The sequence below is a fragment of the Rana temporaria genome, chromosome 1 (genome assembly GCF_905171775.1).
Source record: "Rana temporaria chromosome 1, aRanTem1.1, whole genome shotgun sequence".
NCBI lineage: Eukaryota > Metazoa > Chordata > Amphibia > Anura > Ranidae > Rana > Rana temporaria.
In genome coordinates this window covers 236192512-236212082 of record NC_053489.1, presented here as the reverse complement: position 1 = coordinate 236212082, position 19571 = coordinate 236192512, and the positions used below count along the sequence as shown (strand labels likewise).

Below are 19571 nucleotides of genomic sequence, written 5' to 3'. Positions count from 1 at the left end.
TTTCTCTCTGATTTCAAAATCAGTAAGACTGACAATAAAGCTTGTATAATATCTTATTCAGAAAAAAGGGAGAAAAAAAAACCCATAACCCTTGAAGCTACAAAGAGAAATCATTAAGTGATGTATTATTGTATATGATAACTTCATAAAGAATAGCGTTTCTTGTTAAACATTGAAAGAGTACCATGGGATAATCATCGGGAAGTGGTTAAGAGTTGATTCCTTTCTATCGATTCTCTCAGAATCTCGGACGTGCTTCTTAATAACACAGGCTCAGCAGTCTTTCTTTTGTTCTATAGTGGGCCCCTATATCACATCTGCTATTCGCAAAAGCTATACTGCTCATGTGAGCCTAGATAGACAAATAGATCATTTCCTAAAGACAAAATACATGAACTGTAAAAAATAATCTGTTTCTAATTGGGCTCATTCCCACTAGAACAAACTTCTACATGTTGTATTTTTGGTATGTTGCCCCACGTGGTCCCATTTAAGTTTATTGAATGGGATTTCTTTCGAACCACAGCACAACACGCATTATGGTGTAGGGCACAATTTACCAGGCAAAACACTTCATTAGAGGTATATTCAGCTGCCATGCTTATCTTTCTGAAAATGCTAGCCACTTGATATGTCTGTTATGTTATGACCTGTTATGCTTGTTCCTAAGTTCCACAATTGACCCAGAAAAATAATCTAATTTAGTAAGGTAAAATTTTTGTGTGTATACTTGTTTTGAGTTAATAAACCAAAATTTTTAAATACGGGGATCAACATGACATGACAGCAGAGACACTAGCATTTTCATAATGAGAAGTCGCCAAAAGAAACCTTATGCTTTAGTCACGGACATGATCCTGACGGTTCTGAACTTAGATCACAATGATGTGAAACATTTTGAAACTCAGTTGTTGATTAATGTAGCAGTGGACACTTAGTGCTTTTGGCAGTTTGTTCATTGCAGAAAACAGCATAGAGTAAAGCTGGCCATAACATTTAGTAGATTTTCGAATAACGTCCATATACAAATATTTCTACGGAAATTTATTGTACATTCATTGACTGGATGAAAATCATTCAAAAGTATTTTAAAATGTAATTTACTTTTAACATTCAATTTTGGAATGAATGTGTATTCCTGAGTGAACATACGCTATTAGAAATGAGTTTATGCAAGAAAATTTTTACATCCTGCTCCTTTACACTTTCTCATCACGGTGGTTGAAGAAAAATGTCGATTTGACCCCATCATCGACTAGAAAATTGAGCAAACATTTCTAAAATGAAAAATTTTGAACAAAATTATATTAGCGTATGACCAGCTTAACAGAATTTAAACTCTTTGGAAACTAATTATTCAGCTGTGTGTGATGCATCAGTTTACCTGCATTGAGTTACTTGTTTGTGACATTGTTGCATTTAAAATATTGAAAACGATGTATAACATGAGTCACACAATGTAAAAAAAAGTATTCTTAAAGGGAATGTATGGTTTGCACATATTTTCTTTCTTGATTATAGTCAATAAAAAAAATTTAGATATTATTTAGATAAATATGAATATTCTATACAGTACAAATATTCTGCCCTCAGCTCCTTTTCACATTTCCCTTATACATTTACAGATTTAAAAAAAATATCAGTTTACAGATCTCAGTAGCTTAAGTCACATTTTTCGCACAGCTGAATGGTTCACGACTTGTTAGGGCTTAGTCCAAAGTTCAATCAGAGCAGTAGGGTTGATTTACTAAAACTGGAGTGCAAAATCTGGGGCAGCTGTGCATAGAAACCAATCAGCTTTCAGGTATTTTCATCAAAGTTTAAGGCCCCTTTTACATGGGCGCCTCTGCTTGCTCAGCAGAGGCTCTCAACTTGATCCTCACTGAACAGGTGGATGACAAGGCCATGTCCGCTCTGCTATGCAGAGCAGACACAGACAGTCCTGCTCACCTCTATGGGGCAATCACATGGCAACAAATTGCCTGTCCATTTCCATCTGATGCCTTTCGATCCAGTCAAGTTCATCCACCCTAAACTCACTCATCCATGTCTTTATGGACCTTGTTTATGCACTGGTTACAGTCATGTTGGAACAGGAAGGGGCCATCCTCAAACTCTTAATACAAAGTTGGGAGCATGAAATTGTCCAAAATGTCTTGGTATGTTGATGCCTTAAGAGTTCCCTTCACTAGAACTAAGGGACCAAACCCAACCTCTAAAAAACAACCCCACACCATAATTTCCCCTCCATCAAATAATTTGGACCAGTGCACAAAGCAAGGTCCATGATCATGAAGACATGGATGAGCAAGTTTGGGTTGGAGGAACTTAACTGGCCTGCACAGAGTCCCGTCCTCAACCCGATAAAACACCTTTGGGATGAATTAGAGTTGAGACTGTGAGCAAGGCCTTCTCGTTAACATTAGTGTCTGACCTAACAAATGTGCTTCTGGAAGAATGGTCAAATATTCCTATAGACACACACCTAAACCTTGTGGACCACCTTCCCAGAAAAGTTGAAGCTGTCATAGCTGCAAAGGGTTGGCCAACCCAATATTTAACCTTGCGGATTAAGACTGGGATGGCATTAAGGATCACGTGTGTGTGTAAAGACAATTTTTTTCGGTAATAGTGCGTGTGTTTATGGCTGTATATGTATGCATGTATGTATAATATATATGGGTATATATATATAATATCATTTATTTATTTAACATGGCATATATCAGAACTTATACCTAACATGCATATTATACATAGATTTTTAGATTGTTTAACTTTTAGCTGAATGTAATCCCTGGCTCAAGAGTATATAACCTATTTTGTATTGCTTTAGCACAGTCTGTAGCCAGTCAGATCATCTGCAGCAGATAATTTTACTGAAGTACTGTGCAGGGTTTGAGGGAAGAAGTGCCTTGTCCACTTAAGCTATTGTCTACCAACAGGGCTGCCAGTGACAGGATTATGTCAGGATTAGGTCAGAAATGGATACTCACACACCACAGTACATGCACAGAGCATGTCACGGACACATTCACTAAGCAGTGATAAATGAAAGTATGGCCTCTAAAAAACACTCACCATCATATCTTAGGCCAAATTACATTTCAACTTTGTTGCAATGTGTTTGGCCAACTTGAAAGAGCAAAGTGCCCCAGGTATAAGGTTGTTTTAGACAGATTGGTCTAATGTATGTTCTGAAGCCAACATTGAAGGTGTAAGATGCAGCACAAACTTGTATTTACAATGGTCAGAGTGGTAGGTATAGGCTTTCAAGGGCCTGCTTTACTTTTAGCATGCAGTTTTTATATGGCGTCTTATTTTGTCATCTCGCATGCTTTGTGATTACACGATCATGTTAGCTACAATGCATCACTCATGTCCACAAGGGCCATTGCACGTTATTGTTGCAAGTGGGAAGGCTGCCAAAGATCCCAACTTTACTTTTCTTACTTTATTTACCAAACATATGTTTCTGAAATTGTGAATTAAAAGGAATTCTATTGTTGTCAATTTGAAAATTGCTGGCTGTCACGCTTAACCGTTAACCTGGAGTAATATGCAAGTGTTCCAACTTTGCCAGCTGCATACGTGTTTTACTTGTTTTGGGTTAGTGGCTCATTAAGCAGTGAATCTAGTGGACTGGCATGACAGTCAGACAACAAGCATTTTTATTAGTTAATTATTTTATGATTGTATTCTTTAAAAGATGCCATACAATTGCTAGTGTAATTTGGTGTGCGGAAACTATTTCATTACATAGGCACCAGTGATCAGAAATCAAGTATACCATGGCACAGTATTTTATGTACAATATGCAAACATGTACGGCAAGAAAGAAAAACGAAAGGAGAGAACTAAAGCTAAAAATGAAAAATGTAAATATTCTAACTTAATTAAAAAAACATATTTGTGTTGTGGATTTGTGGTAAATAATGTCAGCCATTTGGAAACTGTAAAATCCAAATTTGGCTTTAGTAATGACTTGCCAACACTAAGAGAGCCACCGTAAATGGCTTTTATCACAGTGTGAGAAATTTACCGTTTGCCATTCACAATTGCATTTGTGCATTTATCTCTCATATATGCATCATTTTCCTTTTGTAGTTGCATATAATTAGACAAACTGCACATATTTTGCATAGACAGATCCCGCACAAACCTTTTGTAAATCGCCCACCCCCATCGTTTTTTAGAACGCACACTGCATAACGCTTTTCGTTAGTCTGTCTCTGTACAGCTTTTATGCATTGTGCATTGATCTATCATACAAGAAATGTCTGTTCTAAGAGAGATGTATAAAGGCTCCCAAGGTCACGCGTGTGTGTTTTGTTTTGTTATTCTGTGCCTTTATTCTTAATACAACCACATTTTTTAAGGGTTGTTTTCCAAGCGGCTACTAAATAAATTTTTGTGAACTATTGTTACATTTTTTCAATGATTAAATCTGTTAGCATTAAGCATTGTTTTCCTAAACGTGTGTATATATATATATATATATATATATATATATATATATATATATATATATATATATATTTATGTATGTATGTATATGTGTGTGTATGTAGATGTAGGAATAGGGATGTGTGTGTGTGTGTGTATATATATATTTACACACTGTATAGCATATTTTGGGATTTATATATATATATATATATATATATATATAAATCCCAAAATATGCTATACAGTGTGTAAATATATATATATATATATATATATATATATATATATATATACACACACTGTATAGCATATTTTGGGGTTTATTACCTTTTTTGTTGAAAAAGGTACAGATAGAAAACATTATTTGCCTTATTCAATAACGTAGTGCGGTACTGCAGTAACCATGTGCAACAAATGTATCCGCCTGTCAAAATGGTTCAAACTTGCTTTGCATTTTGTGCTACTTTTGTGCTACTTTAATAAATAAGCCTTATATAACAATGCATTTATTGTAGCTATTTTACCCGATCATATATTTAATATTAACCAATGGAAAATGTTTTATACCATCAATGTGTGACAGTTTCAAGCAGCCTAAATCAATAACTAAAATTCTACCAGCCACTGACTGGTCGAATTTGACCTAATCCTCTAATTTTATCTAATCATCATACGATTCAATTGGGGCATTTTACACACTATTACTACTTAAGATAACTGACAATTTTTAAATCCACGCAAAGAACCGTGATAATATGGTAAGTGGTAACCCATATTAACTGGTCAATTCTCAAATTTGCACTTTTCTGATTTGGTTGGTGGTAGTTTATATACTTAGAACATTTTCATGTTCTTTGCTCTTCTTTATTAAATTTACGTGGTTTATGAGTATTATTGGTGCTGAGAGGCTGGTGGTTATAGTTCTCAGAATGGCGCGTTTGGTACCAAATATAAGTTAGGAATGATCTGTTTCCCCTTACGTCCCCGATCTTTAACATTATCCTAGTTCTTTATTTGAACCTGTTTGCTGCCTGCAGTGGAACATTTGTATGTCATTTTTTTCTGACTGCTCCAACTTATATCATATACTTACCTCCCCCCCCCCCCCAACTGCTTCATTCACACACAGGAACAGACTTCCTCCCTGTGTAAGCCCATGGTTGTTATTTACCTTTAATATGTAATCTGACCCTAACACTTAAATGAATCCCTCTGCCTAAGCCTTAAACAAATACAGTAATAAATCTTGACACTGATCTTGAACCATACACTCTCAGCTTTGAGCCTAGCACTAACCTAATGTTTAACATAAACCCAAACACTAAATGAACTGCTAAGCTTGCATGTACTCCTTTGGAAGCCAAGATTGTTGATGCTTAAAGCACCATTTTCTTAAACAAGCTCTATTCGTAGCAAGGTGTGAGAACACACCAACGATTTACCTGTCTTCACCTCCTCTACTAACCAGTACCCTTGGATTTAAATACAAACAATTCAATTATCAAGAACAATATAAATAATTATTAAAAATAACATTAGTTTCAGAACATTTTTATTGAAAATGAAGAGCCAGATGAAATTTGAATTCTATTCTTAAAAATTGGGGGATGGTGGAGTCATTATACAAAACTGATATCACAATGCCCTCTGGGTATATTGTACTGACGATTTTTTGTATAGGGACACAAAACAACTAAAGATAAAACATTTGATTTCATGGATTTAAGATAAAGTTAGAAAGTTATTGAATTAAGTGGCCTTCATATTTATAAAGTCGCAAATTTCTTTGAATTTCTTGTAAATTAGCAAGTCTCCTATTTATGTAGACCCTAAACAAAACTTACATTGCTGTCAGCAGAAGGTATCCTGATTAAAACAGAATAAAGGATGATGCATAAGGTTCATAATTGCTATAATTTTTAATCTTACCTTAACATGTTTAACCCCCCTGGCGGTATTCCCGAGTCTGACTCGGGGTTACATTTCTGTGCTGCGATCGGTAACCCCGAGTCAGACTCGGGCTCGTCTCGCTGAATCCACAACTAGAAAACAGCGATAATAAATTATAATCACTTGCAGAATTGTGCGATAGCGATTTGTGGGGAAATTTGTCATAAAAAAATAAGTAAGTAATGACAGCGACAATTCTGCAACTGAGCAAATTTCAGTGATTTTGAGTTGATTACATTATTGAATAATTTTTATTATAATTATATTATTATTTGTTATAATTATTTATTATATTATAATTTATAATTTTGTTTTTAAAAAAAATGTCATACCCGGGATGCCTACTAGACTCTTGTTTGGACAGATTTAAGTGAGTTATTCCTAAGAATTACAGGCCTACAGTATAAAACGCCAAATTTCCTTGCAAATAATGGTACCGCTTTTTAGCACCTTTTTTTCTGAAATAATCATACCGCCAGGGAGGTTAATGTACAATAACATGTTAACAAAATGTGGATGTATTCAATCAGTAGTTTCTTTTACTACTCCTTTACTATAGAATGTTGCTTTTCTTTTCTTTTTGATCTTCATCTTTTTCTGTGTTCCCATCTTAGCTTGTCTTTTGACCATGTATTGCTAATGACAACCCTTTAAACATTGCAAACCACCATTGTATGGTAGCAGTTACCAGGGCCAGTTTAATGCATGGGCACTGCCCAAGGGCTCCAACCTCTATAGGGGGCCCCCATGATAATCTTGCATTACACCATATTTGTCAACTGACCCGGATTTGCTGGAGAAGTCACAGTTTTTACTAAGCTTTCCCAAGATGGCTGTATCCCAGGCAGCGTCCCGCCACCTGTACTCTGCTGTCCTGATCCCAGCATTGTGCCCTCATCATTCCCCTCCATACTGAGCCCTTCTTCCTCCCCCTCTGTACTGTGCCCTTTGTGTTGATTAGTCTTTGAATTATGGCATGTTTTCTTATTGTTTAAATTCGATTTTATTGAAAGTGCTAATAGAAAACAAACACATATTTATCAGCTATTTATACTTTAATTCTTGAGTAGGTGTGTAAATTGGTGTGGGCTAGTAGGCAGTTACTACAAATAAAAATGGCAAAATGTTTACTCTGTATTACCATATATAAAATACTTGTCTTGAAACTGTTCCCTGTGTTTGGTTTTGCACTAGAATGTCACAGTTTATGGTGATATCTTTGTTAAACAGAACAGTTATGCTAACAAGAATAGTAGTCTTTGGTCACTTTCCTATACACCTTTGTCAGAATCAATGGGGTTGATTTACTAAAGGTGAATAGGCTGTTCACTTTGCAAGAGGAGTTGCATATTGCAAGGGAATGTTCCCCAGAGCTTAGTGAGTGTGGTGAGATTTCGGTTTACAATGAATACCCAATTGCATGCAAGGAAAATAAAAACATTTTGCTTGTACGTGGTTAAATGATGGAAGTCAGCAGAGCTTCCCCTCATTCACTTGAGTTCTGATGCAACTTCCCTCTGTGCTTTTGACAGCTAGGAATTACTCTGGGAGCCAAGTGGGTCAGTCAGACAGCTACAGGAGAGTTCTCTGTGATATCAGATGCTGGTGAGCATGGAGATGGTATGGTTACGTGTTTCGAGGCCTCTCTGTCACGTTCTCAAACACAGATTCTCTCATTTACATTAGGTTTTACAAAATACTCTTGCATCTTGATGTTGGCCAATAGTATAGAGTAAAAGGTCCTAAATGCTTTTGACTGCATCACAGGCTTTCCACTTTAGTTTACTAAACAAAATGCACCTATAGGATCATGACCAATGGCAGCCCGTCCATAAGGGGCGTGAGGGTGCCGCCCCCTAATCCATGCGCCCGACTCCTAATCTACATGCAGGGTGCCAGACACATGGATTTCAATGGGGATTTTTTTAAGCACATGATTAGAGCCTGAGGCTCTTTTTGGCTTCATAAAAGGGTGGGCTTGGGGCGCAGAGCACTGTGCCTTGTACTATTCGCTATTGTCTTCCTGATTTTCCACACGGCCAATCAGGGAGCGGGTGTTAAGACTCGATTTGCTGAGAGAAGTGATCTAATTGGCCGCCGAGGAGATATATTATATGTTTCATCTGAACACTTTCCCAAGCAGAAGTACCCAATGGACCTGCAAAACCCCACCTTGTTAAGACCCAATGCACTACTGGAGTAACCAGTTTACAAGAGAGATGATGATGCCAGGGTGCAAGGTTCCAGTTGGTTTAGTGTTAACTACCAAGCAGAATTACCATAGGAGCCATGTTACAGGTGTGCTATGTTTGTCCTATATCGAAGCCCCTGCTTGGTCCAGTCATGTGCTGTTAAGTGGAGGTCTTCAGTATCTCCTAATATGTATTTATTTCCGTTTGGATTGTATATCTTCATGTGCCAGAATGTAAAAATACTGTTGTTTAAGGGCTCTTTCACACAGGGCGGATCAGTGATGATCCGCCATGTGAACCTCCACTTGCTCAGTAGGGATTGTTTCGTTGATCCCCGCTGAGCCGGCGGATGACAGGGCGGTCCCCGCACACTGTGCAGGGACCGCCTTGTCAGATCTCCGCTCTACCCTATGGGGGGATCGGGTGAACACGGACCGTCTGTCAGTGTTCACCTGATCCGATCCGCAGACGGATGGAAAAATAGGGTTTTCCTCTGTCTGCAGAATCGGAGGAATGCGGAATCGGGCGAGATCGGGTTGTTCATCCGCTGACACCCGCGATCTCATAGGGACCAATGTATGTCCCTTTTTCATCCGTCCACGGATGGATGAAAAAGCGGACATACGATCCACCCGTGTGAAAGAGCCCTAAGTGTGTTGAGATGTAGGGACCCATTGAGGGAGATTTACTAAAACTGGAGAAGTAGTGCATTGTAGCCAATTGGCTTCTAACTTCAGCTTGTTCAATTGAGTTTTGACAATAAAACCTATTCTTGCTGAATCAGACAAAATCCTAGCTGTCCTGCCTTACGTATGTGAATGAAATAGGTTTGATGTAAATAACATTATCAATTTGTATTAATGTTTTAAATATCTCTGCTTCATGTGTAGTTTGTAATTATATATGTAAACTGGAGAAGTCATTATCATGACCTTCACACTCACTGCTTCATTGTTTGCAGCGCTATAGTATATGTATGCTTTACTGCTCTTTTTGAGATGGCTCACTAATAACAATGCACTTCTTATGTGACTGATCACGTATCCTATAAAAAAGGAGGGGGGGATACAGAACTCATTCTAGGGAATAATCTTCATAGTGAAAAAAACATGGAGGACCAAACTTAAAAAAAATTAAAAGTTGTCAAAAAAATATGCAGTCACAAGAATACATTACTCTTCCTCTTTAAGTTTGTCTGTGATAGCCAATGAAATCATCTGCAGTCAAGCCATGTGTGAATTGGGAACTAACTCGTCTTCATTTAATAGCTGCTGGCTCTATGTATATTCTGGTACAGAGACCATTCTATATGGCTTTCACCCTAGTAGATTTGATTTTGCTTACGTATTTTTTTTTTCATATTTGGCATGTTGTAGAAGCTGAACGCTGATTTGGTTTATGTACTATTTTTTGGTTTAATTTTTTTTTTTCTTTGTCAAAGCTTAATTGAACAAGCTGAACTTGAAAGGTAATTGGCTACCGTGCACAGCTGCACCAGATTTTGCACACTCCAGTTTTAGTAACAACCCCACTGTGTCTGATCATTTTTCTTTAACAATATATTCATGTTCAGATAACATTCTCTCTTGTCTGGGTCTCCAACCTGTTTGTAGCATTTCCCTACAAACATTGCAAAGTTTTAGAAGTATGTGGATTTTGGGAGCAAGAGGACACACTTAAAGCTGGCCATACATAATAATTATATTTCCTTTAAATTTACCTTCAACCATGTAGTGCAAAGACCTGCCTGATTGCATATATGTTGAAAGTGTTCAGGTGTGCCTACATAATATATCATTTTGGCAGGACTCAAGTCCTGTGGGAACGTATGGGAATGACGTTCCTGTACTTTTTACATAGCAGGAACGCCTTTCCCATTAGTAGCTTTGTCCTGCAGGACTGGCCCCAAGTATGCAAGCTGTGGCAGGCAGGTGGGTGTGCAGGAAGGGGAGGACATCTGTACCAACGGAGGGCGGTCCACCCTGTGTGCCACACATTGGGGGGTCATCCCAGCGCACCCGTCCTCCCCTCCCTCGGTCCTCCTCCTCCAGCGGTCACTATACTATACAGGACCACGCCCCCTAATCTGCAGCCCTAGATCCCCGCTGCAATACTGTCATTGGCTGCTAGAACCGCCATTGTCCTAACAACCAATGACATCACCTGTACTCCCCACCCTCTTCAGCAAGTTCCTCTGCCCAGCTCCTGCCCCCCTGCAGCATGCGCCTTCGTCAAGCTTCGCACCTTACCCCTGCCTACAAGGACACGTTTCTACTTTCTGATGACTCACAACTCGGATGGGGAACTCTGGGGACAATTTGATGTGGGGGCTCTCTGATGAGGATACCTGCTCTCTGATGGGGGGGGGGGACTCTTATGGGAACACTTGCTCTCTGATGAGGGCACTGTTATGGGGATACTCTGATAGGGACACTCTGATGGGGGGCTCTCTGATGGGGACACTCTGATGGTCACTCTGATGGTGACACCTGCTCTCTGATGGGGGCACTGGTAAGGCTTCATTTGCTAGGCACTGGCAAGGCTGCATTTGCTTGGCACTGGCAAAGCTGCATTTAATGGACACTGATTAGGCTGCATTTGATGGGCACTGATCAGGCTGCATTGATGGTCACAGAGGAGTGAGCAGCCTGGGGCCTGGGCCCCACTTTGCACAATCAATACAGGCAGTCTGAGAAGAGGAGCCCCGGGCCGGCACACTCAGCACTCCCAATCTCCCTCAACTGCAAAGACCAACACATGTGTGGACATCTTGGGGCAGAAGGGGCCCCACATATCAGAGCCTGCATAGAGACATAGTGCAGAAGGGTCCCCCAGTCAATGCAACTTGTTGTTTTAGAAATCCCCTGCGAGGGAACCATTATCACACATTTGTGGTGTTTTTTTGTTAGTATAGCATACAGATTCAATTATTTTGTTACGTCTGTTCTAGATTTGTTTAATGCACGTGAATTTTGGAGGTATCCTCGTAAACTGGCACTTTACAATAAATGTCGCACTTTATTTGTTAAAGGAGTATGATATATATATATATATATATATATATATATATATATACACACACACACACACACTTTTTTTGTATTTTTGAGGTGGGGAATCTTGGGTAAGTTCCCACACTTTTTTCCCCAGGACTTGGCTTTTGGTATTTTTTAAAGGAAAATTGTACAATGTATGGCCACCCTAAGACATTGCTGAATGTTTACACCAGCGAATGTGCAGTGCATTTTAATGTACAGTTGGAGCAATTCGGAATGAATTTGCTGTGCATCCTTATAAATAGCAGTTGTGAAGGATTCTAATGTGGCCCATAGCCTTATCAGAACCTTGGAAATGATCTTTTATCCATTTATCTAAATGTGAAGAATTGGTGCACATTCTTAGAATATGAATTTAATCATCTAATCGTCTAAGCATGCCAATATATAAAGTCATTTATCCATTTATTAAGTTTGATTAATTTATGATCGTAATGAGTTTCATAACATTTTTGTCTTTCCCCGTGTATTTTCTTTAATCTGACTTATTTTGCATGAAATACGTATTTTTTTTAATTCTATGTGTCATAATTATTTTTCATGTATCTCATGTTACCCTTCCTCCTCCCAAACATTTTAAGGACATTTTAACATCTGACCTTTTTGTAAAATTAATATGTGAATCAGAAAGCAGGGGTGATATTAACACAGCAATTCCATCTCTGAAGTGGTACAATGCATTTATTATGTCATTGGTATGTGTCTATCCTACGCAACTACCCCCAACTCTTAAATGACAGCCACAATAGCCAGTCAAGAGACAGGAGCAGGCACACAGCACACACACTGTCCAGTGAAAGATTTAATGGCTTATTCAACTAAGGCCCGTACACACGTCCGAGGAACTCGACAGGCAAAACTCATCGTTTTGCTCGTCGAGTTCTGTGTGAAGCCGCCGAGGATCTCAGCGAGCCAACTTTCCTCATTGAACAACGAGGAAATAGAGAACATGTTCTCTATTTGGCTCGATCGAGTTTCTGGCTGAATTCTGCCGAGAAACTTGGTCGTGTGTACGGGGCCTCAGAGAATATTCTTCCTGACTGATGTCCGACTGCTATGGTTTACTGTAGATCATTGTACTTTAGCACTTATCTCACACTCATGGAAAACACTTTTTTTTTCATTGTAAAAATGTTTTTATGTGCAATTTAGATTTATTTTTTTGCAATACATGCAATTCTTAAAACATTTTACTTTATTTGTTTTTTTTTTTAGTTTCTTCTTGTACAGACAGAAGTTTGTCTCCAGACCTTCAAGACCCCATACAAGATGAAAACAAAGAGACAGATCACTCTACATCTTCAGATAAAGAGACAACCAATAATGAAAATGAGGAGCAGAACTCTGGTACGAAAAGAAGAGGACCAAGGACCACCATAAAAGCAAAGCAACTAGAGACCCTAAAGGCAGCTTTTGCAGCTACACCCAAACCCACAAGGCACATTCGTGAGCAATTAGCTCAAGAAACAGGACTTAATATGAGGGTGATTCAGGTAAGCTCACAACCTATTCTTTATGACAATTTCCACTTTTACGTTATTTTCTACCTATTTACATTATTACAATAGAATTATTTCTTTTTTTGTGTTGGTATATGTTCAAGATTAGCAATATTTTAATATCTAATCTTCCTTGTTTTAAAAGCATCAGGTGTTTATTCCCCAAATCGCCTTATACTTATAGGCATGTCACCTGCAGCTTTTTCCCTTGTATATGTCAACTCTGAATTACTAATGGACTGTCAGACTCTTGTACTCCACTTTCAGTTACTAGATGCCTTTTCACAAGAGAAGCTTGTAACGTTCAGCCATAAGATTTTATAGTGTAGTATTTTGAATTGCAGATAGTGTTATGAAAGGGTTCAGTTTGCCATTCAAGTGCTCACTTATAATGTGATGAAGCCAAAGCTCAAGTTTTACTTATGATATTTAGAATTTATTAGGTTGATTTGTTAAAGCAGTAAAGGCTGTTGACTTACCAAAGTGAATGTTGACTAATTTTATAAATGTGAAGCATGACATTTTTTTTAAGAGATTGAGGTTGGGGGGGGGGCTGCATGTCTGCATATATGGCTGAACCTATGAGTTTCTTTAGGGCCTCATACACACGACCGAGAAACTCGACAGAATCCATCAAGAAACTTGGTGGGAGAGCTTTTTTGCCGAGGAAACCGGTCGTGTGTACGTTTTTCATTGAGGAAACCGTCTCCTTTTCTCTTTTTTCTCGACGGGAGTCTCAATTTCCTTGTCGTGTTCCTCGTCGGGCTGGTTTTCGACGAGAAAATCGAGCGTGTGTATGCTAAGAAACCCTTGCATGCTCAGAATAAAGTATGAGAAGGGAGTAAAAGTAGCATTTGTAATGGAGATAACACATTTTTCACGCTGTAACAGACTGAAAAGTGCAAATCGTCTCTCACCAAACTTTTACTTAACACGCAGTAACATGAGATTAGCAAAAGCAGCCCCAAGGGTTGTGCCAGTGGAATTGAACTTCCCCTGCCATTGTATGTGTTGTACGTCACCGCGTTTGAGAACGAGGAGATTTTGTCTTGACAGTGTGTACGCAAACCAAGGTTGTCGAGTTCCTCGACAAGCCTAACAAGGAACTCATCGAGGAAAACGATGTGTCTTTTCCAACGAGTTCCTCGGTCGTGTGTACGAGGCTTTAGAGTGTATGATTCAGAGTAAAACTGCTTAAATTAAAAAAATGAAGAAGCCTTCTGGTCAGTTCATAGTTTAAGAGTTTGTCAAAATGCACAGAACTAACACCTAAATTGTCCTGTAAGGAAGCTTAAATATGGGACATTCCAACCTGACTCTTAAGCCTAGTACACACTACAGACCGGTTCGAGTACATATGGGCCGAATGTCACCCAGTTTCTATTGAACCGGCTAATGCCGCCTGGCATTCGTCCACTGTGAACTAGGCTTAAAGATGCTGTAATCAAAATTTAACCAGTGCAACATAGTACAGAGGCATATCTGGGGCATGTAACAATGGTAATAATTTCTCTGATTCAGCCCACAAAATGACTGCTTTGACTTTTAATGCAAGATGGGTGCATTTCAAGAGTTGCATTAAATTTAATCTATGCCGAAACGTTTACTGCTTTAAATTCCATGTTTTTTTGGGGAAGTTTGTAATTGCAAAATCTTTTTGCCTTAGGCAAAAAGACTAACTGTACTTGCAGGTATGCAAGTACAATTAACACAGTTCCACATTTCTTGTACAGACATGCAGCATTGAGTCCAGCAACATGGCATTGTTTTAACAAATGACTTTATTTGGCCTGATCAGGTTTTTTATGGGCACAAACATATTGCCCATATAGTTGAATCGTAACATTCTATGCCACTTGTGCGCAAACTTACAAATAACCACTTTTGTGCAATGTTTGGGAAACCGTGTCAGATGTCATTACAGTTAAAATATATATATATTTTTTTTTATTTATTTATTACTTTTATAAAACAATGGAAGCTTAAATGTATAGAACACAGCATAAATTCAGAAACACAACATAAACAGTGATCTTTTTTGTCTTGTCTAGTTTAAGTCAGGTGTACATCTGTATTTAGTGGCAAGGCTTGATCTCCCTCTTTTATAGTTACATGTTTTGTTTTTTTGTGGTCCTTTCACTTTTTCTGTAGCCTTTTTTCCAAGCTCAATACACTTTTTTTTTTTTTTCTGTAAGTCTTTGCCTATTATTCAGTTTGAAAAAGATTGGTGTTTTTTAATCCTCATTTCATCAGCAAAAGAGTGAGGTCCTTCCCTTGTCTCTCAGGCGGGGGTCCCCATTCATCCCCCTGAAAGAGTTGTAATCCGGATCCTATAAGCCCTTTAGAGGGGCTTGTACAGGATATGATGCTTTTGATAAAGTGGTTTTCATGTTTGATGGTTTTCATGTTCCTGCTCTTGCAGCTTATCCCGGTAAGAATTCCTCCAAAGTTCTCAGTAATCCCTCATCTTAGGGGTGGGATGCCATGCCACAACCCAAGTCAAGAGATGAGCTGCAGACCTTAAATTTTAAAATGCCATCACAGTTTCACAAGTCTGAAACCATTTCAAGATTTGTAATTACCTCCCCCTCGACACCATAGTGCAAAATATGTAATCTGTAATCTTTCTAGACCCACACTTTCTGTATCTTAGACTTAGTTGATCATAAATTACAGTCAAAGATCATATAACCCTTAAGGGAAATTGTATTTTATTTTGGGTGGCTGCTGACAAATTAAATTACATGCTGATACCTCTTCAATGGCAAGATATTCCTACCACAATTTTAAGTTCTGCCCAAGCAATGCAACCAATACAAAGCCAACTGATGGTATGAGGATGGATTAGCTGAGCTGTGTACTAAACAAATAACTAGCTGTCAGAGTAACACCTTCTTTATGTGTGTAAGAACAAGGAGACAAGTCAGTACTGGCAACCCTCACTAATGGAGATGTAGACAGACATAATATGGTGCACATTCATAGCTGAAAAAATAGTATTACACGGAGTTGCTATATTTAGTTTATACTTTATAGAAGTTCAAAATATTTGATATACTTTTAGCACTGGTAAGGCCTTTGAAATGAACAATTTGTATTAGACAGTAGCATTAGCTTTAGTCAGTACTACACATACAGGGGTGGATTTACTAAAACTGAAGAATGAAAAATCTGGTGCAGCTCTGCATAGAAACCAATCCAATTGGGCAGCACAGTGGTGCAGTGAGTAGCACTTTCGCCTAGCAGCAAAAGGGTTGCTGGTTCGAATCCCAACCACAACACCATCTGCCTGGAGTTTGCATGTTCTCCCTGTGCCTGCGTGGGTTTCCTCCGGGTACTCCGGTTTCCTCCCACACTCCAAAGACATGCTGGTAGGTAAATTGGATCTTGTCCAAATTGGCCCAGAATATATATGTATATCTGTGTGTATGACTGTGTGTCCCAAGCGTGTCACGATCCTACGGGGTAAAATGACCACACCAGCCAAGCAGACTCTGGCTGGAAAAAGCGCCCAGAGGCGATTCAGTTCGCATGAGTAGCGCTATACAAGTCATTCATTCATTCAAAATGCAAAATCCTGATTCTGCTCTGGTGAAGCTCTGCATAGAAACCAATCCGCTTCTTTGGTTTATTTATTTATTTTTTGTCAAAGCTTAAAGTGGTTCTAAAGCCTAAACGTTCGTTCACCTTAAAGGCTATGTTCATCTTTGTTCACTTTTTTCTTTTTTTTCTAAATGCCAGCTCCCCTATGTAACAATATAGCAATATGTACTCATTTTGCAAAAATATAATAGCTTTCCATTAATTATACACAGACATACCTCACTGTCTTCATAGCTGTTTAAACATAGTGCTCAATTAGCTCCGCCTTACTTCCTGGACAGACTTTAGGTCATGACACAGGAAGGAGTTAACCAGCTGATTTTATTAGCACACACCCTGCATCATCTGGTCCCTGGTCACCTCCTTCCTGTGTCATGTCTTTCCAGGAAGTAAGGCAGAAGTAATGGAGCAGTTTTTTTAAACAGCTATGAAGAGAGTGAGGTAAGTCTGTGTAGATACAGGAAGGAGTTGACCAGCTGATCTCATTAGCACACACCCTGCATCTTCTATCCTCAGCTGGTCAACTCCTTCCTGTGTCATGATCTAAAGTCCAGGAAGTAAGGCAGAAGTAATCAAGCAGTGTGTTTAATCACCTATGAAGAGTGAGTTGAGTCTGTGTAGAATTATTGGAAAGCTGATTTTTTTTTTTGCAAAATAAGTACATTAATGTTATATTGTTACAGAGGGGAGCTATGTAAAAAAATAAAGGCAAAATGAATTTGACCTTTAATGCATTCCTTGCATTACATAAAAAATTCTTTGGGCATTGTTTTTGGCCCCTCGCCCACCTTTAATTACCTGAACCTTCATTCAATCCAGCACTGTGCATGTCTGCAGCTCTTTACTCCCCTCACTTCCGTGTCTCACTTGCTTTGCTGGGGCATCGGGAGCCATTGGCTACTGCTGCTGTCAATCAAAGCCAGTGACGGGGGAGTCCCACTGTCTGTGTTAATGGACGCAGAAGCAGAGCTCGGGAGCGAGCATGCACTAATGCCCTCATGGGAAGCAGCTTTCCGGGGGGCACAGGACAGAGGAGGGACCAGAAAAGGATTGAGGCCATTCTGTGCAATTCCCCTGCACAGAACAGGTAAGTATAGAGATGTTTTTTTTTTTTCCTTTACAATCACTTTAATTGAACAAGCTGAAGTTAGATGCTGATTGGTTTCTTTGCAGGGCTGGACCAGATTTTGTGCACTCTAGTTTTAATAAATCAACCCACAGTGTTCTGTGCTGAGATTTCAGACTGCACTGTTGAGTTGAATCTTGAAAGAAATATATCTCCATTTGTAAATATATGCCTCATAAAGATCATGCTTTCCACATTATTCTGTTAAGGAATATATAGCAGAATTTACATCCTTTGGCGACTAAGAAAATTGTAGACAATCCAAAAGATTTACCTTGTTAGATTAGGACCAAAGACATGGCCATTTCTTCTGCATACCACTAAACTGATGATAGTTGTTAACTACAGGCATACCCCACTTTTAAGTACACAATGGGGTTTATTTACTAACCCCGGAAAGTGCAAAATCAGGCTCACTTCTGCAAATAAACCAATGAGCTTCCAGGTTTTATTACCAGGTTTAATTGAACAAGCTGGGGTTAGAAGCTCATTGGTTTCTATACAGAAGTGAGCCCGATTTTGCACTTTCCAGTGATAGTAAATAAACCCAATGATGTACTTAAAAGTGGCATATGCCTGTATAATACATTTATAAGGAGGCTATTTACTTAAAGAAAAGCAATGAAAAAAAACTAGGTAAGAGAAGTTTTTACTCATGGTGACCAATTATGTTTAGTCTTTTTCTAGCCTGGGGATATAAAACAAGGGTCTGTTAGGTCAACTCTGTTTTGATTCCCCTTTTTCTATTATCTCGTTTTAAGTCATTTTAATCTGGCAGTGCCAATAAGCATTTAATAAAACATGGTAAAAGCAGATGGTAAAGAGGATATATTGTATACAAAGGTGTTGCTATAATTGTGAAAGACTCAGACACAATGGGGCACAACAGGGAAAATGGCTATGTGGTGAGAGTAGTGCGTTGTGGTAAATGGTGGGCATGGCTAGGTTGAACCTAACAGCAGGAGTAGCTTAAAGGGGGGTGATTAAACAGAACCTGTGCCTATTCACTCTATACACTGCAGGCACATGCCACAGTCCTTCTGGCACAGTGTCTTTAATTACTATGCGCACAAGTAACAGTGTTTCAGACACACATAAAACACCAGTTTAGAAAATCTAAAAAAACATGTTACACATGTTTTTCTGCACACAGAAAGGTAACACTTTTTACCTACCTTAAAAAAGGCTTATTTAAAACCAGCAGCTGTTGAGGCAATGAACAGCGTGGTCAGGACCAAAATATCAAGTATACAGCACAGCAGTCAGAATTATGTAGAGTGCAGCAGTCATGGCTGTAATAAATACAGTGCAGCAATTAGAGTGCAGGGGTCAGGACTATGTAATGCATGGCACAGCTAGTAAATTTGTCGGGAGATAATGGCACCTGATTGCGGTGAGTAATGAGTGTCCCTGTACATATTGGTGGTAATGTGTGTGTGTTCCCCATTAAGTGTAGGTGGTCAGTGTTATGCATTCCCTTTAAAATTGCCGTGTCACTTCCCCCCAAAAAATCTCAAAGGTTAACCTGTGAAAGAAAACTGTAAATACTTACCTGCTGCCGATCTTTCATACTGCCTTAAGAATTTTCTGCACCCAACACTTGGTGTGCCAGATGCCTGCTTCCCCTCTGCATTCTGTGTTTCCTCCTGCCAGTCCTACATCACTAAGGGACAGAAGGAACCACGCAGTTGCAGGG

The 19571-nt window shown here is 38.9% G+C and overlaps 1 protein-coding gene across 3 annotated transcripts in view; it reads left to right on the top strand.

Annotated features, from left to right (window-relative positions):
* LHX5 (LIM homeobox 5) overlaps positions 1–19571 on the top strand; it is a 52449-nt gene that overhangs the window by 20039 nt on the left and 12839 nt on the right. For all 3 annotated transcript variants that reach the window (XM_040351908.1, XM_040351907.1, XM_040351909.1), the window contains one exon: positions 12863–13140. In XM_040351908.1, coding sequence (XP_040207842.1) covers positions 12863–13140 — 278 coding nt within the window. The remainder of the gene's footprint in view (positions 1–12862; positions 13141–19571) is intronic.